This window comes from Rhizomucor pusillus, assembly GCF_041956525.1.
Source record: "Rhizomucor pusillus strain CBS 183.67 unplaced genomic scaffold VTP01scaffold_2, whole genome shotgun sequence".
In the NCBI taxonomy this organism is placed as follows: Eukaryota; Fungi; Mucoromycota; class Mucoromycetes; order Mucorales; family Lichtheimiaceae; genus Rhizomucor; species Rhizomucor pusillus.
In genome coordinates, this window is record NW_027192144.1 from 2,114,630 (window position 1) to 2,136,751 (window position 22,122).

The following is a 22,122-nucleotide window of genomic DNA, read 5'->3' on the forward strand; positions in this document are numbered from 1 at the left end:
TCAACCGGATTGACGGATCTGTGCTTTCATCGAAATGGACGTAGCAGCCTTGTCGTAAACAGACGATATCAATGAACAAACTGGGATTGTGTTTAGATTAAGACAGTGAATTAGACAGAAGTTACATGGATCCTCAATACGTCAACTGGCTGGCTTCCTCGGGATTAGAGCACGTACCAGGAAACATGGTGTCATTTCGTTACACAGTACTGTTTGAGTGTACTGGGTTTGCAGAATCTAGAACCATCTATAGAAGTGACTCATCATCCCTCTATCTCGGACACGGCGGAATGCTATTCCCGTCTGCTGTTGATGTTTCAGGAACAATGTGCATTATGCGGAGTCGGGGACGTCCCACCGACCGACAGATCGTATATTCATTATTTTTGCTTACAAGAAAGTTATGGGAAATATCTTTTCGCAGCAGAGCAAGTTACCTTCGTGGCACGCAAAAAAAGGATAAACATACGCACGTGTGGTTGGAACACAGATATAAATGCGTATATCGTGACCAGCATTGTGCAAGGTATACCTTTTCCAGAAATGCCTATCCTCTCTCTTTTGTTTTTTTAACGCTGGAGGAAAAAGCTTGGAAGCCAATAGGCATTCAGCATTCAGCATCTCTTCTTATCTCCTGTCGTGAACGCTGTTGCTTACTTGCTTGCTTCCTTTGCCACAGACCGAAAAAGACAACAGTACCTCGCATTTTCGACGTTGTACTCCTCTTCGCAGCAAATTGTTTGTTGATGCAACCGCGCTGTAAAAAAATAAAAAGCGGTTTGTCATACAGACTTTTTGAAATAGATCCATCGCAATCTCCATCGTCGCTGGTTCCCATCACTGTATCTCTTTATCTTCTGTTTTGGCATTCGCAACTGACTGTGGCGCATTGTACTTCCTATGAGACTGATCGGTTGCATCTTACGACATCTTAAACGCGATAGGTGCCAGATTTATACATGCAAGTTACGCGAACCGAGACTTTTGGCGTGGTTATTTCCAAAAAGAAAAAGACAGGTCATGCAAAACGTAAATCTTTGTAGATCCATCAGTAAGCAGTGAAGAGATCACATTGATACAATAACGAGGGAAAAAATATCGCTTTCATTAGTAATATGATTGGGTTTTGAACAGGTAAGACAAACAAGAAGGAGGAGGAAAGGGTGTCAAATGTACATGGAAAATGATAAAGGAAAAAGTTGTAATAGATTGATACTATACAGTGTCGCTTGTACCCCGACCGGCGGTGGATGGTTCACCTTGGTGCTGCTGTTGCAGCTGCGAGGCGTCACGATGCGGTAAAAGATCATCCAGACTGGAATGTGTGCTGGGTGAGTTGGAGGAGGATGTAGAGCGAATCACTGACAGTGGTAATGCATAGAACGGAGGAGCGGTGGGTGTGTAGGCAGGTGGAGGAGCTTCAGGCGGAGATGTGGGAATATCATCATCGCACCATGACGATGATGATACATGTGGGCAACGAGGTGGAGGCTCTTCTTGCTCGAGCTCCTTCGCTGTCGGCGCTGACGGTGCCGGTGCCATCTGCGAATGCAACGACACGATATGCCGTCTCCTAGTAACTGGTGGATCGAGTAGCAATGACGGTGCGGGTGGTGCAGATGGAACTGGAGTTACTGTCGAATCATGATCATTGCTGTTGTTGTTGTTGTTACCGCCGTTATTGCTGTTACTATTATTATCCTCATCATCGGCGGTGCGCAGACGTTGTGCGGCGGGAGCTGCTGTCTCTTGCAAATCGAGGGTATCTTGCTCACGTAGCCTGCGCTTTTTGAGTATGCGGGCTCGAGTGAATACGACGATGCTTGCGATAATTGCTATTCCACCAATACCGCCGACAAGCGAGACTATCAACGCCATCCGATGAAGCGCTTCCTGGTCGTCGTGCAGTTGGTCTACAATGCCGGTTTCATTTGGATCAGATACCGAGCTAGACTGCGTGTTGTTCATTAGGATTTGGTTGTTGTAGGGCGACGGCGTGGCTCCACCAGCTTGCACAATGACGACGGTGGTCGTGGTGACGGCAACAGACTCGAAAGGCTGCCCCCGCGGGGGATCGTCCTTGTTGTCCTTGCTGTGCTTTTCATCATCGCCGTTTCCTCGGTCGTTTGAGTCGGCTTGTTGGAAGTCTGGACTGCCATAGATATCGTCGTATGCGTCGCGCCGAGAGAGATGCCTCGTTGCATTAGCATTTGCTCGATCTAAAAGAAGCCACAAAAAGAGAGTTGATGAAATTGCAAACAAGGCTATGGGCAAGATGAACGAGCACAGGACTCGCATCGTAGAGTGACGTTGTTGTCGTATATATATTTTAGTCGAGGCTGACGATTCTTGTTGGGTAAGCACTGAATTGCTTAAGGAACTGGAAAGGGAAAGGGGAAAAAATGTTTATTTTCGGGCGTCCCGTCGTCGCACGATCCACGACTTGAATTCCCTGACCCAAATTGAAAATTTCACATTTTTGGAAACCCATTCTTCCCCTGTCCCACCAACCAACCCATCCTTGCCCTTTTGGCCCGACATTGATGCCGAACTACCACCGACCACCTTGTTCAACAGCAACAAATAGCGAGAGAAATATGTATGGGATAATAGTGTATTTATTATATATCTTGTGCAAATGATATCCGAATGGTTTGATCAAATGAACAACATGCAAATAGTCCCTTCTTATCGCGATTCCAATCGCAAGAAATTATCGGGTGCTTTGACACAGATGCACTTAGCAAAGGTACCTTGAGATCATTGTGTTTCCACAGCCGCACTTGGCCGTCACCTGCCACGACAGCAAAAACATTCGTATCTTGCGGTACATGTCGTGCGGCCCACATGGTAGTCTCCACATCGATCTATGTAGAATATTCATCCGTCATCATCACCGCAGTCTCCTTTGCAACTTCAAAGATGTAAATTCTAAAATTACCGGAATAGGCGCAACCGATCCGTCACCCGTTAATTGGACAACTGAGACTCCCTTCAAAGTGCTAATCACTGCTTGCCTCTCGTTGGTAAAATCAATTGAGCAGATCTACTATGCGGTAAATCTAGAATGAGAAGGATGCCCTCTCAAGTTGTAATATGTAATACAAAAAAAGAAACCCGACAGCGTACCCCGGCACCAACGTTGGTCTTCCAGACATATTTGCCTGCCGTTAAATCAAACAACCGCAGATCACCGTTATCGTGACCAACTGCAATTAGTCGCTCCGATCCGTTACTGAAGTTACCTGCAGGTTCAAGTAAGCTTTCATTGTCTGCAGCTTGCGTGCATCCGATCTTTTACTGCTGGCTGACTTACCGAATGCAATAGACCATGCATCGTGCCGGTTTTCCTCATCCTGTGGCCGTATCGTGAAGACAGATTCTGAAATCTGTCGGGTATCCCAAATTTTGACGCTACCTAAGAGCAGCAATGTCAATAACTTTGTTCATCTACCTGCACATATGTATGGTCAAGTTTAGGTACCATCTCGACTGCACGTTCCTAGCTCGTGCGCGCCTCCAGGGCGAACTGCACCCCCGCAACCGTCAATCATATTTATAATCGTCTCGTGCGCTTTTACCGTAGATACAGGTAACTCCAAGCGCTGCGTATCCCTTTGTAAAACAAGATGTTAAAATAGCTGTTATGTTTGTGTTTTCCTGGCTTCTCGCTCTCTTACCATAATTGTAGCTGCCCGTTAAAGTCGCCTGTAGCCAGGTGTCGCGTGTAAGCGTCAGCTGCACCGAATGTCCCGCATCGCAGAGGCGATGTCGTTTCCACCTGAGCATGGAATAAAGCAAGGCGGAAAGATCAGTTGACGGTTGCTTCAGGGCGCACGATCCAAGAATAACGTACTTCACTTGTTAAAGCGAGCAGCTTGTCTTGCATTTCAAAAACTGCGATCGTGCCCGATCCTCGACCATTGGCCCCCACCGTGCAGATCCTTGCTGATCCAGGGACCCACTGGACATTGTAAGGAGAGAAGGAAACGTCCCTGCTAATAAGCTCTGTAAACTCGGGCATATTTGGTTCGATGAAAGGGTGGAAAATCAGAGAAGCGCAGAATAATTCGATTTTTTTCTTTCTTAAACTGCATAACCTTTTGATATCACTCCATTCCTTGCTTATTCTCTATTCTGTATTGTGCGCTTTATGGTGATTTGAGACAATCTGATGTATGACTCGTCATTCCACATGTCCAAGGATGAAGGATGACAATGATATGCAGTGTTACTCACAATACATGTAACTGACAGATGGATTACATCACAGGAACACTGCAGATTCAGCATCGAAAGAATACATGGCATCCACAGATTACAACTGACGTAATCAAATAAATGATTATATCTGGCGCAAGCCAACAACACGTAAGTATCATAGTGCAGCAAGGACTGAATTGAGACAATGGTGCGGCAGATCAAATTGCCGAGGACAGTGCCAGAAGTGGGAGGGTGGGGCGAATTCATGCTGCGGCACACCGCCGTTTGTCTCATTTCTTCTCTCTTTGTTCTCATTGTCGATGGACATTGAAGCTAGAGAGAAAGTCGGCAAACTTATCAAGGAAATAACCGAGTCTGGAGAATGGACTTTGGATTCAGCGAAACTTAAAGTACTATAAGCACACTAAACTGTACCTAAGATCGCTCATACTTACCTTGCCGTTGCAATAGTCGATCAAGAGTATTTGTAAGCGATCAGATAACAATGTTGAATCTGCCTTCGAATGGTGGTTAGCACAGTTGAAGAAAGAACACGCACAGGCATGAGTTACACTTCAAACTGCGTTGGAGCCCTATCTGACAGTATCTCTTAGATACGATATTCATGCGTGCAATTGGCAGAGGAACTCTTTAAACGGTCGCACAAGTTCCGCAGTCTTTTGAGTGACGATTTCCCTCTCTTTATAAGCTTGACGGTCGGAATTCACGACAAGAAACTTCCTCCACCGGCATCTGTTGCCGGCAAACTCAAAATCTACGCACTTGCCTTGATTAAGGATTGGTATCTGAAATTTGGGGACAAATACCGGCCGTTGGTCATTGGATACGATTACCTGGAACACAATGGGATCCTCACTAGCTACGGCGAGCGATCTCTGGATAGCATTCATGCGCAGGACTTAGGAAGAGCTCAGAGAGAGGTGAATATATTGTTGATTGCAAACCAGTACCAGATTCCGATCTATTGACGTATTAAATCGGTATACTTGATTAGACCCGCATGCAGGCAATATACGAACGTCGTTTTGGAGAAGTTAAAGAACAATTTCAACAGCAGCGCGACCTGATCGAAGATAACCTAAAGACAATGGTAAATTCACCTGTCTGGTTATTGATCTTACCTTTAAGTACTCACTAAGAGAATAGCAAGGATGCTTTGAAATTCTAGTGCCAAGGAACGACGAAAATGGGATCGATTTCGACGCGCTCATCAAAGGCGACTTTGCTTCTGCCAGCGAGCAAAGAGCTGAGGAATACAAGGAGGCAAGTTATGCTACATCAGGTATTATCACCATGCCCTCTAAACTACTTTGCAGAGTCTTATATCGCATGGTCTGGCGTCGAACCGATACAAGATCACAATTGACTTGTCGGAAAACCCGATCATGGATCAAGTGCAGGAATCGGAGGAAAACGAAGTCTTGTACGAACAGCTACGCGAAGGATACAAACTGTTAAAGACGAAGCATCAGAATCAAATTAACGAATGGATAAACAGTTTGACACGCATCGAACCAAGCGTATGTTCATATGCACATTCAAATAAAAAGAGTGAAAATCTAGGAATCTGACGGTCATCTTTAGGACAAGAAAGGAAAGGATATTCTCTTGAAACAATTGATTGACATCAAGAGCAAAATGGATGAAGCGATACGTAAATCTGATCTCTTGGGTATACCGGCTCAAGTAGAAAAAGCACAAGAGGAAGCATACGACGAATTTTTGGAGGAACTGTTTGAAGACATTGAGATACCCGAAAGTTCCAGCCTTGCAAAGAAACCCAAATTATCTGCAACTCGAGAGGAAGAGTTTAGCAGCCGCAAACTGCCTCCAGCGCAACGGATTTTTCCTCTGGCATACGAGCCTGCTATGGAAGAGGATGTTACGTACAACCGAGCACGTGTATTTTACGATCCACCCGCAGAAAATGACAACGATAAAAGTGAACCATCATCAGAGGAGAAGACAAGCCTGCTCGAAAAAGCCAAACAAGATGACGATAACAAGGAGGGAAAAGGAAAAGGAAAGGCAAGGCAGCAAGGTCCTTCTCGTGAAGGTAGGATTGACAAATCTACAGAGTATTTTGCAAATTACCTTTCGGTACTGACAGATGCGTTTTCAGAGCTTTTAAAGATAGCGCCTGTCGTTGAATGGGGAGAAGATCTTTTTTACTGGGACAAGAACTCGGTACAATTTAACCAGAGTGGTCTTGGTAAGTGGGTCGATTTGATGAGTGTATATAAGAGTTAAAAGGTATATTGATCGTCTAAACAGAACGTGCGCATCGGTTTATGGGTGTGGGCGAAGGCACAAATGAAATTCCACAGCACGTTTTAGAAAATCTTCGCAAACGAACAATGTACTACAGGCCACAGATGCCGCAAAATCTCAAAGCATGTCGCGCCCCCTTGCATAACGGACAGCTGTGTCCTAGGCGGGATCTAGTCACCTGTCCGTTTCACGGCAGAATCATACCTCGCGACGAGTTTGGGCGTCCGCAACAGCAGCAAGGAGAAGAAGAGGGGAATGCAAGTAGCAGCAATGAGGCCCAAAGACAAGAGCGGCCGCTTTTGACGACTGCTGCGCCTTCTGGAAACTTGTGGGAGGAACTGGAAGCGGATGTTATGCAGCAAGTGGGCCAGGAGCGCATCGATCCGAATAAGCGCGGACGAAAACGTAAACAACGGCCGCAGTCGAATTTGATTGATGTTCGCAAGAAGAAGGAGACGACCATGAGTCGATTGCAAAAGAGGGTGGACGACCCCAAGACAAGGAGGCTAGTTCAGGAAGCTGCAGACTACGAGCAAACAATGAGGGCTCGTAACAAGCGCGCCAATGTTTGGTAAAATTAAGAGTTTTAGCATCTGAACATTTCATCTTCTTCCATTATGCATATTGTATTATCGAATAATTGTTGTAATATTTGTTTACATGTACATAGCAACCTTTTAAACCGTGTTCAACAAAACCAATAATTTGAGCATGTAATATCATGCTGTATGTAATTGAAGTACAGAAGTGTTTCCAACCTGCTGGTTCCTCGCTTTTTTACTTTTATACATGTCATTCTCAGTTGCGACTGCTGCTAAAGTGGCAAAATCCTATTTCGAACGGGTCAAGGAATGCTGCTGTGGCGAAGAACGAAATTGGTGATGCATTAGTTGATTGTATAAAAACTAGTGAACTGTCATCGTATACGTTACGTTCCTCCAATTCCTTTACGTTCTCATAAGTGACGATGCTCATATCATCACTTGGCTTGACATTGTTTCTGTATGCAAGCCATGCAGCGGCCGCTCTGCGGCGCTTTGAATTGGAGATCATGTCCAATTTCCTGAATCCAGACTGCACAGACCCGCATCCTACATTGCTTATAAACAACCAGTTCCCTGGACCTACACTCCGGGTCAAGAAAGGCGACGATGTTGAGATCCTTGTCCGAAACTCTGCCTACCTGTTCAATGCTTCAACCAGTATCCATTTCCACGGTATCCGCCAATTAGGCAGCGTAGAATCCGATGGCGTTGCTGGAATTACACAGGACGGGATTGCACCAGGCCAATCGTTCCTTCATCGTTTCCGAGTGATCGATCAGAGCGGCACCTATTTCTATCACGCACACGTCGGAATGCAAGATGATACTGTCCAAGGTGCTTTTATTGTTCACGAAGATGGGGACTCATGGCCAAATGAAGAGAAGGGCAAGCTAAGAGACGGACCGTATACTTACAACGGCGAGCGTATTTTGCACCTGTCAGAGTGGTGGCATCAATCGTTCCCTGACCGTGAAGCATACTACATGGGTGATCAGTTTGTTTTTGACCATGGCGCCGATGCTATCCTGATGAATGGTCGCACAATTCATCAAGATTATCTCGTGCCGCCTGACGCTTTGCCGCCATACCAGCCAGATGGTGGCGGCGGCGGCGGTGGCGGCCAGCGCGGCGGTGGAAAAGGACAGGGCGGGCAAGATGGACAAGGTGGCGGCGGAGGCCGAGGTCAAGGTAAGGGCCAAGACCAAGGTCAAGGCCAAGAACAAGGCCAAGAACAACAACGAGCACAGGGTCAAGGACAATGGCAAGGTCAGGGTCAGGGCCAGGGCCAGGGCCAGGGCCAGGGTCAAGGTCAAGGTCAAGGCCGAGGCGGAGGACAATGGCAAGGCCAAGGCCAAGGACAAGGGCACGGTTTAGAAAAACGTGGTCATTTGGAAGAGCATGGCCATCACGACGAAAAACAATGTGATGGATACGCTGCGCTAGACATTGAACCCCACAAGACTTACCGTATTCGCATCATTGGTGGTCTTACCTTCCGAACTATCGCTCTAGCTTTCACAGATCATCCCATGACAGTGATTGAAGTAGACGGAACCTTGGTCAAACCATACGAGACAGACTGGCTAGAGATTGGTCCTGGACAACGCGTGTCTGTTCTCATTCGTACCGGCTACGCTCCAGAAGGCGCTTTGTTTCCCATAGCAACAACGTACCGCTGGCGCCATCGCAACCGAGGCTATACTGAGAATGGTTTTGGATATCTGCGATACAGCAAAAAGCGACACGATGGTGTGCATTTGCCTGTATTCTCTGACGATCGTCACGTCCAAGCAGCTCACGTCGAAAAGGGCAGGTACATCGATCCTTCCGAGCTACCCGTTTTCCCGCAAGAAAACATCCCCAACTGGTACTGGCAGTCCATCGAACCGTTAAAGGACGAGATGGATCCTGTACTTTATCGGGAACCGGATAGGGTCATCAAACTGCGCGCAGAACCCAAGAAACTCGCAAACAACCAGACTCGATATCTGATGAACGGACGTGTACCTAACATGCGCATGGATACGCTTCTCACTGCATTGAAAACCGGACAGTACGATTTGAGTGCTACGCAAATCGAACAAGATGGATACGTCGCAGAACGTGATACATTCCCAATTCATCACGGTGAAGTCGTCGACATTGTATTGCAGAATGCTCTGGTCAGTGGTAACTGTCTGATCCATCCTTGGCACACGCATGGCCATTCCCACTATGTGATAGCAACCGGCGACGGTGAATACCAGCATCGAATTCACAAGGATGTCCGAAATTATCCAACACCTTTCCTTCGCGACGTTTCTATGGTGTATCCAACCGACGTTGATCCAAATCATCCAGAGCAAACAGGTTGCGGCTGGACAAAGATTCGTCTATTTGCAGTAAGTAATCACATTTATTGTTTGTTGGCATGGAAAATATGCTTATTGTAATTCTTAGGATAACCCTGGCGTTTGGGCTCTTCATTGTCACATCACGGCGCATATGCTTCAGGGGAAGATGATCGTTTTGGAGGAATCGCCTGAGCTCATCGAGCAATTCAGACTTTACCAGTAGATATGAAAGTAAATATGTAAAGCGCATCTACATAAGTTAATATATATATATTATTTCGTACAACTGCACGTTTTAAATCTGAAAATCAGGGCAGCCGGAGCTGAGATGAGGTTCAGGTCGAGTGTGTGCTGTCTCGTCCGAATTAGTATCAAGCACTTGTAAAGATCGCGTGCGGTTCCTTCCTTAGCACTCCAGCACTCAAGTGTCCTAATGTCATCTGCCGCTCAAGGTATCGCGACGTTTTTAGAATTCTCGAGCATTCTTCATCAACCTGCCTGCTAAAAAATAAACTGGATTTCAGATTATGAGCAGAAAGAAGCTCAGTGGAAGGAACAGATCTCAAAGTTACACGCCAAATTAACGCAAGCCGGCAACCACCTGAAAACGCTTGCTCAGGAAAATGCACAGCTGACGCAGCAGGTCAAGAAATATGAGGAGGAACGGAAAAGAGACGAACAAAGTGTGATGGAACTCACTCGGCTCCTGGAAACGATCGTGCTCGACAAAGAAGAAGAGAAAGCAACATCGATACCTTTGCCAGACAACTATGTCTCCTGCTTGCGTGATCGACTCGAGCAGGAGCAACGGAAGCACAAAGAACTTGTAGAATCATTGCAGCGGCAAATCGAGTCGAAAAATGAAAAAGCTACTGCTAGTAGCAGTATACCGGACGGCATGTGCAGCATTGAAGCAGTGCAACAGAGCTTGGAGAATTTGATGCAGGATGTTGAGAATGGCACATTGTCAACTTCGCTGCCACCAGAATTGCTGCGTGTACTCGAAGATGTGCGCGGAAAATGGCTAGAGCAGATAGAATCCGCCAAGCGGGATCAAGCATCCATGACCGAAAGTCACAAAGGTATACCATCTAACATCTTTTCGATATCTACCAATGCATGATAATATTAAAAAGCACATCTATGATACTACAGATCTGAAGCGACAAGTAACACAGCTGCAGTTATCAGTCAACAGTCTTACAGAAGAGAAAGAGAAACTGACGAGCGACAAGGAAGAATTGGAGAACCGAGTCGAAGAATTGACCAAAGCTGAACAGCAGTTGCGAGAAGCTGAAGAACGATACCAGAAAAGCGAGGAAAAAGTGAAATCGCTGCAGCAGGAACACGAATCGCTGCTGGGCAAACTAGCACATATAAAAGAGACTTTGGCGCCTCGCTTAGAAGCGGACAAGCAGCTACGCCAGCGTGTCTCGGAACTAAGCAGCCAACTCGATACCACGCGTATGGAATTAGAGAGAGCACGGCGCGATATTCTTGTGCGAGACGAGGAGGCGTCCAAGCAGATCACTGAAAAGGAGCACGAGATATCTGAGCTGCGCTTGCAAGTGGAACATTTGCAACAGGAAAAGGAAGAATGGCAGGTTAACGCTATGCAGAGTGACGCTCAACGCGTGCAATTAGCGGAACGGTCTCAGCACCTAGAAGATGAATTGGAAACGTTGCGACAAGAAATGAAGGCCGAAGCTGAAAAATACGAACTGGAAAGAGCAAGCTTGTCCAATCTGCAAACCGTTCTCGAAGAATTCCAGGCCAGTGAGTTATTTAAATGCAATGGGAGGAAAAGACAAATTGGTATTAAAAGTTTGGCGGTTCTAGCTAAGGATGCAGAGGTCCGCGCTGCTGTCGAGCATATCGAACGACAACTGGAAGTAGCTAAGAAATCCTGGGCGGAATATCAGGAACGAGCAAGAGTAGCAGAGGTAACAGGAAACTGCGGTGATGATGGGTACCTAGCCGAGCATTAAGTGCGATGTATCTTTAGGCCGCCCTGGAGCAATATCAACAGGATGTTGGAAAAGCACAGCAATACGAGAAGGAAATCAAGGAAAAGAATCTTTTGATTGGAAAACTTCGGCATGAAGGTAAAAAGCATACCATAGTACGCTAGAGTAACATTTGCTCATATCATTTGCGTAGCTATTATCTTGAACGAGCATCTCATTGAGGCAATGCGACGATTAAAGGAAGAATCTAACGAAAGCAACGTCGATAGACAGCTGATCACAAACTTAATTGTTGGTTTCTTTATGGCTCCTCGAGGCGACAGAAGGCGATTTGAAATTTTAAGCATTATTGCCAGCGTTCTGCAAATGTCCGACGAACAAAAGGAACAAATTGGTCTGTTGCGTCCCAGCAAGAACAACAATCGGTCATCACCGGCTCTGCCAGGCTGGGCAAGTCCTCCTCCTGCTGCCCAGCGTGAGCCACAGGAAAATGATACACGTGAGGTATGAAACATGTACATACATGTCGCGGAGCATGCATTTAACATTCTAGTTTTCCAGTCATTTACAGATGCTTGGATTTCTTTCCTCCTCAAAGAATCTAACGCTTATGGCCGCCCTGGCTCTGGACCAAACAGTAGAAACCCATCCGCCCCTACATCACCCCGAACTAATCCGACTACTAATGAACCCGCTTAATGGACCTACTACCCGCATCTGTCTCCCACGCATATCTATTTGTAAAATATAAAAAAATGCACTTTTTTGTTTTAATTGTTTTAATGATGCAAAGATGTTATTTAACCAGGGAAAAATGGTGGTTGCATTTGCGGCCAAAAGAATGGGTTATTCCTACAGATAAAGTTAGTATACTAACCGCTTTGTTTCCGTTCTAGTGACTTACATTGGTGCATTGCCATCTTGGTCATCGTTGTTATTATTTACGTTGCCTGCAGGTGATCGACCTAACGATAAATTAGACTCGTGATTTTGGGTATATCTTGACTCCAGCTTTTACCTTGCTGCATAGGACTTTGACCACTCCGTGCGTTGGAGTTTGGCTGCGCCCGTCCAGCACCTGTCCGCTGCGCGTTTGGAGAGTTGCCCATTCCCATCCCTGGAGGCATACCCATTGGGGGCATACCCATCATTGGGTTTGGCATACCCGGCATTCCCATAGGCATATTACCATCCATCATCGCTCCTGGAGGCATCATCATGCTCATGGCCATAAAGTCGTTCATGTTCATATTCATATCGCCCATCATCTAGACTATAGATCAGAAGCTAGTCCATCGATCTGAACAGCTTGGGTGTACCTTTTTGCTTTCCCGCATCATTTTTTGCTGTGTACAATATGCTCGCCAGGTCACCTCATTAAATCCATAATTGAAATAGTCGGTGATATCAGCACCTATTGATACCGGTCAACAATTGCATGTCATTTGTTGGCGTAGCAATGTAACATACCAGGTTTCCGCCACGGCTTATCTTCAAAGGAATCCAAATCGACTTCTGTGATCGGCTGTCCGTTGTACTCGCCCACTGCTTCAAGATTGATACCACCCATTGCAGGGTTCTGGTTGGCAGTGCCACCAGCGACGTTGCCTGCTGAAGTTCCCTGTGCACCTGCCGACGATGCAGCGGCAGCTTTTGCTTGCTGTCCTGGTTTTAAATTGACTAGAGTGCTTCCGTTGCCTTTCTCGCCCGTTGCAGGACTAGATGTTGCCTCGGTGCTACATACACAGAGCGTTAGATATTAGATATCGTGAACAGAAGTATACTCGATGCCTTATACCTTTGTAGTCGCTGTTCTGGTTCTTCTGGCTCCAAAATGATTTCAAGATCCTTGGGATTAGGTAAGTAAATTTATCCCGCATAAACGCTGGTAAAGTTACATACATCGTCGCTGTCTTCATCTTCCTGAAATTCTGTTGAATCTTGCCTTATCTCTGCATCGTCGACTTCCATATCTTGCCTGATACTCGAACCGTTACGCGAACTGTACCGTTTTCTCTCTCCTCTCTCCTCGTCTTACCTTGTTCCTACATCCTGTGTTCTACAAATCAAGTCAGAATCTTCTAGACATATGCTGTGCAAGAGCTGACACACTTACTCGTTGGCTGCGCTGCCTTTATATAGCTGGTATAATTCCTCGTCGTCTTCTTGTTTGCTTTCGGCTTGATCGATCGTCAGCGTGGAACGGGAGAAAGGAAAGACGTGCGATTCAACTTACATTTGGCGTCCTTTGCATCGCTGCCAGATTGATCGGTGCCTACTGTTCTGTCATTATTGGTAGCTAATTCTTCTTTGCCGGATCCGTAGAGGAATTCGTCGACATCGTCGTCTTCTGGTTGATATTTCGACATTTTTCTGTTACGGGTTGTATGGGTTCACCAAAGAGGCGAACAAGTTCGTGCAAGCTCAGGAGTTTTAAATGCGGCGTTTTGCTTATCACCATCCAGGCGGATGGATAACGCTTCGTTTATTGAAAGGCAGAAGTATCTAAATGGTCAGAATTTATGACAGAAACCAAGATACCATTGAACAGACATCCTATGCCTAGAATTGACAGCGTTCACGTTGGACGCTAGAAGACAGTGTTCAGAGGAAACAAACAGATATCCTGTCACTGTCTTATCTTGTAGACGAAGCCGTCAACTTGTAATTCTTTTCTATTCCTGTCTCTAGAGATGAACGATCCTACCAATGCTATCCCCCTACTCAGTCCAGGGAAAACTTATCTTCCACTCGATTGTCTAGAGGAATATGCCGTGGTTTCAAATGACGCCATTACTTTGGTTCCTCATATCTTGTATTTCCATATCATGCTTACAGTAATTTCCTCTTTCTCGGACTATGGAGCGATAAATCGTGTTGAATCAAGGCGATACAAACAAATGCACAGGATCTAATATGCTAGCAATTTGGTCAATCCTTCCTCCATGCAAAGGAAATCAGTACATAATATAAGACTCAATGGCATGTATCTAGAATTTTGCAAAAATGCTGTGCTTAATCTTGAATTTGAGAGCTAACGCTGTCAGCGACGAAAAAATATATGCGACGCCGATACATATTTTGTATGTAAGGAACGGCTCGGCATCTGTAGAGCTGTCAATAGCACTTGTGCACATCGGACAGAAGAGCGGACCTACCGTAAACAAAGGCATCAGAGATAAACCTGATGCCAATTTTTTCCATGCCTACGATTGAAGCTATAATAGGCGAGACTGGAGAACAAGTTAACATACAGCTTGATAATTGATACTTAACTGTAATAGCTTACTTAGAGGGGAATACGAGGCTGCCATCATACCAAAAACGGCAGAAAACGCCATCAGCGTACCGTATGAATCGGCAAACGTCCAAATGAGAAAGGAGCTTAGCCCGCAGAAAAAGCAAAAGAGCATATTCGTTGTCAGGTGACCGATACGATCTGCTAGGATGCTGTAAAGGCGGAAAACAATTCAAACTACACGATAGTACATAGCTCATCTCGGTTCGAATGCTTGCCCTGCAAGTACCCTTCCTACAATGTTGGCTGTCGATGCGACTGAAATCAGCGCACTTCCATCAGACGCTGACAAACCGAGCCAAGTCGCATATGCTGTGCACACAGCAAATAAATGGATGCTATTGATCAGCGAATATACACTGTCTGAACTCATATGGGAGGTAAAAGTATGGCAAGTAATATCCCATGACTTGGAGGCAAGCAATCAAACACCAAATGTCATAATTGACATCTTTGAGGATCTCTAATTGAATTATATCGGAAAACTTTTTCTTTTGTATCGATCTAGGGACGCGTTCCCCAACCAACAGATTAGCCAATCCGTTGCCGGTGAGGCATATAAAACCTAGGATGCGGTAAGTCCTATTTTCGTCAGTTCATTGTAATAAGTATCGGCTGGGATGAATATCATTTTCAGAGATGTAAACACACTTGCCATGCTCCACCTAGCCTCTGATTGATCGAATCGATAATGAAGGGCAGAATTAGACCGCCCACACCGGTGCCACTTGTAAATATGCCCAACCACGCTTCCGCTCGAAATATTGAGGTACTACGCAAAGTACTGCCTATAAATGATATCATAATACTGAGGTAAGTAAATCGTACCAAGTTTTGCCACCATCGAAAGTTACGGACTATGTAGCATATAGACGAGCCTAACCCGAAAAGAATGCCTTGCGTTAGATACAAGTGCCAGACCTGGTCTCACGGCGCTGTCAATGCAGTTGATTAAACGAATGGGGTAGTACTTGTCCATTACAAACCTCAGTAGAGAAGCTTGCAAAGATCAAGCCTGAAGTCATCAAGAGGGAACCAATGGTCATGGCCCATGTGACACCAACGTACGACGCGAGTATTTGACCCATCGAGGTACAATTCGTGCATATCAAGCAGATCGTTCCTGTGAAGCTTAACAAGACTACAATATTTGGATAATTATTGCCGAACACTTTTTGCTGGTAATAATCTTGCATTACTCCTATATGTTTTTTAATTTTAATCAAACGCTCTGTTCTACTCGCAGATTCTCTGTCTGTTACCTCTAGACGATTTGTATACATATCAGTCAATGCCAAGCATTGCTCTTTCTCACGAAATATACAAAATGTACGCTCGGTTGAGATAATTGTTCAGCCCCTTACCATGCAGTGCTTATGCCAAATGTCATGAACTGGGATATAAATGCACCGAGAACTACAAACCACCCAAATCCGCCTTCAGGAACTTCGTCTTGCTTGAAGGTATCATCTCGCTCCTCCTTTGCTTGAATTTGTTCTTCTTCTGAGTCAATGATTGATCGTTTAGGACTGCTTTTGTGATCTAGGTACATCGAGTCATAGTATATCATTGCAAGTACAAGTACCGGATACTTCGACAACCATGAAGAGCAAAAGGTTGTGCTTAACCGTTCGTTAAAAAAGGGTGATTTGTATTTATACGTTTCTGCAAACACTGCATCTTATGTGTACTCGACCCCTAGTTTCGTTCGCTATTCTCTGCATCGGGCATATACGTCGAAGATGGTTTTTTCCGTAACAAAAGTCCCATTGATGATCCGTTATCACAATATCACTCTTGAAGTTTCCAGTCATGCGTGAGTCACTGACTTGGGTCGGCCTTTTCTGATCTGCAGCGACGAAAGGCGCAGCAAAAGAGCTTCCTATATATAAAAGTGGTCAGTGAAATTCCGAGGCATGTATTTCGGAAAACCCTGCAGACGGTCTTGCGAGTTTCTGAACCTATATGCCATACGATGCTATCCTCCTGCGTTGAATTCCTGGTAAAAAAGCTGCAGACATAAACGCTCGTGTTCTATGAATATTAGCATTGTAATGATGATAACTATAGGTACAACAATCGTGCCGCTTCCGAAACATGAAAAACAAAAGCTCCTATTAAGCGAACAAGGATATAACTGTGGATTACAAGGAAACATGAGTACAAACAATCAAAACTAGTAGTCTAAATGATAAAGGAAGCTAGGTATGCTGTAGATTGCATGCAAGTAATATATGTAACAGTGGGTGATCTATGATCTAGAATTTAACGAATAGGTTGCGCTTCATTTTGAGCTTAAGGAGCAATCCTGTGAGCGAGGCTAGCAGGAACGTGACACCAGTGTACATTTTGTATGTGAGGAATGGTTCCGGGTCGACGGAATCTTCAATAGCACTGCTGATCATCGGGCTCCAAAGTGCAATCACCGTGAACAGGAGTGTTAGAGAGAAACCAGTTGCCAGTTTCTCCATGCCTATCACCGAAGCAGTAATTGGTGAAACTGGGAATGTGTGGAAAGATATGTAAATTAATCAGAATTTAGAGATCTACAAATGAACTTACTCAACGGAGAGTAGGAACCTCCCACAAGACCAAAAACAACGCCGAATGCCATCAGTACGCCGTACGAGTATGCGAATGTCCAAATAAGAAAAGCACTCAGGGCGCTGATGAATGTGAATATTATATTGGTTGAAAGGTGCCCGATGCGGTCTGCTACAATGCTGTGGTAGGTGGAAAATTTAGCAAGATATAGATTAAAAGTGTTGCATTTTACTCACCCTGCAAGGATTCTTCCAACAATGTTGGCTGCTGAAGTGACTGAGACAATAGCTGTTCCATCAGATGCTGACAAGCCGAGATGCGTTGCGTATGCTGTATGAGCAATAACGTAATGTTAGATAAATATATGCGTGAAACGTTGAGTGGTCTTGCAAAGCTGTCACTTACATGGAAGGTAAAAGTACGGTAGGAAATAACCCATGACTTGAAGGCAGGCAATTACACACCAAATGTCGAAATTGACATCCTTGAGGATCTCGAATTGAATTATATCGGAGAACTTCTTTTTTGTTTTCAGTGACCTTGGAACACGTTCCCTGACAAGTAGAACGGTTACCACATTGCTGGCGAGGCAGATGAAACCTAGGATTCGGTAGGTCCTGTTTTAATGAACTAGTGTTATTGATGGATGTTATCAAAACGGTCAAACAATATTGCCACTTGCCATGCTCCTCCCAAACTCTGGTTGATAGCGTCCATGATAAATGGCACAATAAGTCCACCGACACCAGTGCCGCTTGTAACAATGCCCATAGCCAAACCACGCTTTCGCTCGAAATATTGAGGGACAACACCCATCGAGGTCTAGAATTGTAGCAAGTAAATGTCAAGTAATGTTCCTTCTGTTTCCAACGACAAAAACCCAACACAAACCACATAGCATATAGACGATCCCAGACCGAAAAGAATGCCTTGAGTTAGATACAGGTGCCAGACCTGATTTAAGAGCATCGTTAGCGCCATGTTCGCTCTCAACGATCGGAATTGATTTCCATTTACGCACCTGCGTGGAAAAGCCTGCAAATATCAAGCCCATGGATAAAAGAAGACTGCCGATGGTCATGGACCACGTAACGCCAACGTACGATATAAGAATTTGGACTAGTGATGCACAACCATTGGTAAATACAAGGGAAAGTGTTCCCGTTAAGCTCAGTAACACGACGATGTTGGGATAATCGTTGCCGAATACATTCTGCTGATAGTAATCTTGCATTACTCCTAAGTTTCACCGTAACATCATCTCCGTTAGATGAACCCTATCTTTCTTATAGATTCTTCACCACAAGAGAGATAGTTTACCCCTATAGAGTCGGTTATCCAGTGCGTTAGTACCATTAATTTTTCCCACAGTGGCAAAGATGGAGTCTTACCATGAACTGCTTATACCGTAGGTCATGAATTGGGCAATGAACACGCCTATCAGTACAAACCACCCGAATCCGCCGTCAGGGACTTTGTCGTGTACTGCGTTTTCATCCATTTCGACCTGTTCCTTTGTGCTGATGTTTGTATGCTCGACTTTGTGTTCAGGATCTTGTTGGCCCGAAGCCTCGGGATATACGTCTCGGGAAGCTATTGTTGCGGGCAACTTTTCTTCAGATCACAATTCTCCAAAAATTCTTTATAGAATGTACCTTGTCTTTCTATTTGAGGATTGACCTCGGGCGCAATTGTCTGTATAGACTCTGTCGAAGCATTGCGTGCGGTTGTGTGATAAGCATGATCGGTGTTGACCATTTATGGCATACGCTATTGTCCTGTTTGAAAAAAAATGAAAATAAGGACGGGGAATCCACTGCTTTTTATCCGCTCCTGTTTGAACAGCCTCCGCTTGAAAAAAAAAAATGCTAGTGTCAAGTTGAGCCATAGAACATCTATCCGTTACACTGCTGCTTCTCGGCGCTCTCCTTGGGATGTTCAATATGGTCACCTGCGAAAATTCTAATGGTTACTTTAATGTTTATCTTTCCCGTCGATCCGGTTTTCAATAAGAAAAATCGCATATTGTAGTTGAGCCGGTAAACGAAACACCGCGGAACAAGACCTTTGTCGTCGATGATTGATCTTGGCTCCGCATGAGTCACCGTGCGTTGTCTATATGATCTGCGTTCGAAATACATATATGTTTCTAGGATATATGAAAGGATAGAAAGAAAACTTTGTCGCGCTGTATCTTTAGCGACGTTGTGTACTCACTAAACCTATCGAGAGTGTAACTGAAGCCATTGAAATGTATCTGGTGCTCTGGCAACGTTGCTAGGTGACAAAACCCAAAAATGTTTGTTATTGTAAAACATTGCTTATAGAGAATCATATGCACTTGATGTCCAAAGACAGTTTCCTACTTGATGCGGGAATAAACGTGGGAAATTTTAAGATGTGTGTCACTTTCTTTAGCGAGCAGGAGGAATGGCTATAGAACATACATAGATACACACACACACGGCTCGCCCCGGATTATATCCGCAGATAGCTAAATTACGCATTCTGCATACGTGCGGGAGCTAAACGGGATACTAGCAGTACCTTTAAGCACATGTTGAATAGATAATGGTAAGATATGTTACTGAGATCCACTTACATTGAAGGGTGCAGTAGTGGCAGGAAAACTCTGAATGGGTTTTCACCATTGCTACATACATAACGAGCTAGCAACAGCAGGCAAGTAACACAAAGTTAGGGCAGCAGGCGCGTCGTGGAGGGCAGGGAAAGCAAGGCTCTGTGGCTGGCGTACGCGAGTGATACAAATTTTTTGCGAGATTGCTATGTGCCTAGTCTGTTATATCTCACGTCCCTGCCTCTATACATTGTATTTGGGTCGTTTACATACATTTTATGAAAATGTCAAACAAGAAAAGTGTTTTGCATAAAGCCATACTCGACGCGTTAATATTACATTGCTACTTACTCGACAGCAGCGTCTGGATGATATTATGAAAAATTGCCATTGCGAAGGATTCACTTAGAAAATCTCTGAATATATTGTGGCCTAGTTAGCGATGGAATGTTGGGGAAACCTTAGACTAGCGAAGGGTATGTGTATGATCGGACTTCACTGAAGTGAGTGAGACTGGCAAAAAAAATTGCGGCGTCGCGCGCCTCTTAGTGGACCACAGCTTGTCTTGACATTCGCTACTGGGCTTTACATTTTTTTTTTCTCTCTTCTCTCTCTGTTCTGCTTCTTGTCTCTTCATTAGCTGCTCTCCATTTCCCGTAATACCGACACGTCTTCCTCCTCCAAACTCTATCGAATCCCCCGCTCTTCATATTCCCAGCGTAGAAGCCCTTGATTCTCGTCTCTAACTGCATTTTGGAGACGTACCGACATTACTGCTTTCCTTTTCATCTCTTTCACTTGATGTGAGTTTGCTTACCTTATTCAGCTCTAACACTCGCGCGCTAACAACTCTTTTAGCAGCCCAGCATGTCTCAACCTTCCAACGCCAGCTCTGAACAATTGGACGACCGTGCCCCCGAGCATCAGGCAACACGCGACGATGGCTCGCAAGAAGAAGACCAACTTACCTTGCGCGCTCTTGTAACTACCAAGGAAGCCGGTGTCATCATCGGAAAAGGTAATTTTAAAAAAGTAGTAGCCTCCATGTATTCGCTGCAGCTTATTGACCTATTCTATAGCTGGTAAAAACGTGGCAGAGTTGCGAGAGACCACTGGCGTCAAGGCCGGCGTGTCCAAAGTCATCCAGGGTGTCCACGACCGTGTATTGACCGTAGGTGGCACTCTTGAAGGTGTTGCCAAGGTATGCAAAACGAGAGATGAAGGGAAGGGGGTTTTCGACTGCGTGATGTTTCAGCGTATACTAAGTTGCCATTGGCAAAATAGGCTTATTCCTTGATTGCTCAAACTCTCTTGGATAACCCAATCTCGCCGGCTACACCGCCCATCTCCCCTGTCTCGCCTTCTTCGAGTGGCAACAGCTCAGCCGTTGCAACGATCCGTCTTTTGATCTCGCATAATTTGATGGGAACCGTTATTGGCCGTCAAGGTGCCAAGATCAAGCACATCCAAGATACCTCCGGTGTTCGCATGATTGCATCCAAGACCCTGCTCCCTCAGAGTACTGAGCGTGTGGTCGAAGTGCGCGGTACTGTCGAAGGTGTCCGCTTGGCTATTTTGGAAATAGGACAATGCTTAATTGATGACAAGGAGCGCGCCATTGGCACCATCCTGTATAACCCCACCAAGGTCGACGCGAGCAGCCAGCAGCAGCGTCGCGCATCGTCCATTACCCGCACCGGCAACGGTGCCGATTTTAATGAATACCAGCAACAGCTTCGTACTTCTCTTTCATCTCAGCAAAACTTCGCCAATAATCCCAGTATCCGCACCCAGAACATTTCCATTCCTAGCGACATGGTGGGATGCATCATCGGTATGTATAATTGGATACACAATATTGGGAAAATAATTGTGAACTAAACGGTGGCTCCATAGGTCGAGGTGGCTCCATGATTACCGAGATCCGACGCTTGTCTGGATCCAGAATCTCCATTGCCAAAGTACCGCACGACGAGACTGGTGAAAGAATGTTCACTATCCAAGGCACGCCCGAAGCTAACGAACGCGCCTTGTATCTCTTGTACGGTCAGCTGGAGAAGGAAAAGGAACGACGTTTGAGAGGTGCCATGCAAGATGATGATATCTTGGAAGAAGAGTAAAAAAGAAAGAAAAACACACCCCTTTCACAAATACTGTTCATATCTATTCGTAGGGAGGGGAGGCGTTAGACAAAAAAGATGTTGCATAGCTGGAGAAGAAGGAAAAAGCATATCAAACTGTGTAGTAATCCCTTCCTATATATCTCTCTCTTTCTCTCTCATACGCACTTTTTTTTCACTATCTCTACCTCTCTCTTTCTCTCCTATCTCCTTGACTCCTCTTTCTCTATCTGTAAGTCTCT

At 45.2% G+C, this 22,122-nt stretch overlaps 10 protein-coding genes across 10 annotated transcripts; 4 read left to right on the forward strand and 6 right to left on the reverse strand.

Moving 5' to 3' along the window:
* Positions 1-1,215: 1,215 nt before the first annotated feature.
* On the reverse strand, positions 1,216-2,298 carry VTP01DRAFT_4975 (uncharacterized protein; the record flags this gene model as incomplete). Its single annotated transcript, XM_069383715.1, has 1 exon — positions 1,216-2,298. One exon carries the CDS (start codon positions 2,296-2,298, stop codon positions 1,216-1,218), a length of 1,083 nt encoding a protein of 360 aa, XP_069244389.1.
* Positions 2,299-2,621: 323 nt separating this feature from the next.
* VTP01DRAFT_4976 (uncharacterized protein) lies at positions 2,622-3,889 on the reverse strand (the record flags this gene model as incomplete). The annotated part of the gene is made up of 7 exons (XM_069383716.1): positions 2,622-2,867; positions 2,942-3,046; positions 3,130-3,245; positions 3,317-3,418; positions 3,485-3,615; positions 3,681-3,781; positions 3,857-3,889. The coding sequence occupies 7 exons, from the start codon at positions 3,887-3,889 to the stop codon at positions 2,622-2,624; spliced, it is 834 nt and encodes a 277-aa protein (XP_069244390.1).
* A 634-nt stretch (positions 3,890-4,523) lies between these two features.
* On the forward strand, positions 4,524-7,070 carry VTP01DRAFT_4977 (uncharacterized protein; the record flags this gene model as incomplete). Its single annotated transcript, XM_069383717.1, has 9 exons — positions 4,524-4,613; positions 4,675-4,764; positions 4,818-5,144; positions 5,219-5,314; positions 5,371-5,487; positions 5,541-5,744; positions 5,809-6,280; positions 6,347-6,436; positions 6,499-7,070. 9 exons carry the CDS (start codon positions 4,524-4,526, stop codon positions 7,068-7,070), a joined length of 2,058 nt encoding a protein of 685 aa, XP_069244391.1.
* A 392-nt stretch (positions 7,071-7,462) lies between these two features.
* Positions 7,463-9,596, forward strand: VTP01DRAFT_4978 (uncharacterized protein; the record flags this gene model as incomplete). Its single annotated transcript, XM_069383718.1, has 2 exons — positions 7,463-9,421; positions 9,480-9,596. The coding sequence occupies 2 exons, from the start codon at positions 7,463-7,465 to the stop codon at positions 9,594-9,596; spliced, it is 2,076 nt and encodes a 691-aa protein (XP_069244392.1).
* Positions 9,597-9,806: 210 nt separating this feature from the next.
* VTP01DRAFT_4979 (uncharacterized protein) lies at positions 9,807-12,039 on the forward strand (the record flags this gene model as incomplete). Its single annotated transcript, XM_069383719.1, has 7 exons — positions 9,807-9,825; positions 9,898-10,455; positions 10,529-11,149; positions 11,213-11,316; positions 11,379-11,478; positions 11,534-11,844; positions 11,902-12,039. 7 exons carry the CDS (start codon positions 9,807-9,809, stop codon positions 12,037-12,039), a joined length of 1,851 nt encoding a protein of 616 aa, XP_069244393.1.
* Positions 12,040-12,140: 101 nt separating this feature from the next.
* On the reverse strand, positions 12,141-13,709 carry VTP01DRAFT_4980 (uncharacterized protein; the record flags this gene model as incomplete). Its single annotated transcript, XM_069383721.1, has 10 exons — positions 12,141-12,192; positions 12,245-12,305; positions 12,359-12,608; positions 12,660-12,754; positions 12,811-13,076; positions 13,139-13,188; positions 13,243-13,318; positions 13,379-13,399; positions 13,457-13,520; positions 13,577-13,709. 10 exons carry the CDS (start codon positions 13,707-13,709, stop codon positions 12,141-12,143), a joined length of 1,068 nt encoding a protein of 355 aa, XP_069244394.1.
* Positions 13,710-14,330: 621 nt separating this feature from the next.
* Positions 14,331-16,190, reverse strand: VTP01DRAFT_4981 (uncharacterized protein; the record flags this gene model as incomplete). The annotated part of the gene is made up of 9 exons (XM_069383722.1): positions 14,331-14,446; positions 14,499-14,573; positions 14,630-14,790; positions 14,857-14,923; positions 14,997-15,220; positions 15,294-15,426; positions 15,493-15,559; positions 15,625-15,769; positions 16,003-16,190. 9 exons carry the CDS (start codon positions 16,188-16,190, stop codon positions 14,331-14,333), a joined length of 1,176 nt encoding a protein of 391 aa, XP_069244395.1.
* Positions 16,191-16,896: 706 nt separating this feature from the next.
* Positions 16,897-18,416, reverse strand: VTP01DRAFT_4982 (uncharacterized protein; the record flags this gene model as incomplete). The annotated part of the gene is made up of 7 exons (XM_069383723.1): positions 16,897-17,138; positions 17,201-17,361; positions 17,419-17,512; positions 17,588-17,799; positions 17,865-18,004; positions 18,074-18,136; positions 18,204-18,416. The coding sequence occupies 7 exons, from the start codon at positions 18,414-18,416 to the stop codon at positions 16,897-16,899; spliced, it is 1,125 nt and encodes a 374-aa protein (XP_069244396.1).
* A 63-nt stretch (positions 18,417-18,479) lies between these two features.
* Positions 18,480-18,940, reverse strand: VTP01DRAFT_4983 (uncharacterized protein; the record flags this gene model as incomplete). Its single annotated transcript, XM_069383724.1, has 3 exons — positions 18,480-18,504; positions 18,574-18,775; positions 18,838-18,940. The coding sequence occupies 3 exons, from the start codon at positions 18,938-18,940 to the stop codon at positions 18,480-18,482; spliced, it is 330 nt and encodes a 109-aa protein (XP_069244397.1).
* A 1,687-nt stretch (positions 18,941-20,627) lies between these two features.
* On the forward strand, positions 20,628-21,880 carry VTP01DRAFT_4984 (uncharacterized protein; the record flags this gene model as incomplete). Its single annotated transcript, XM_069383725.1, has 4 exons — positions 20,628-20,778; positions 20,840-20,961; positions 21,045-21,594; positions 21,657-21,880. The coding sequence occupies 4 exons, from the start codon at positions 20,628-20,630 to the stop codon at positions 21,878-21,880; spliced, it is 1,047 nt and encodes a 348-aa protein (XP_069244398.1).
* Positions 21,881-22,122: the final 242 nt, after the last annotated feature.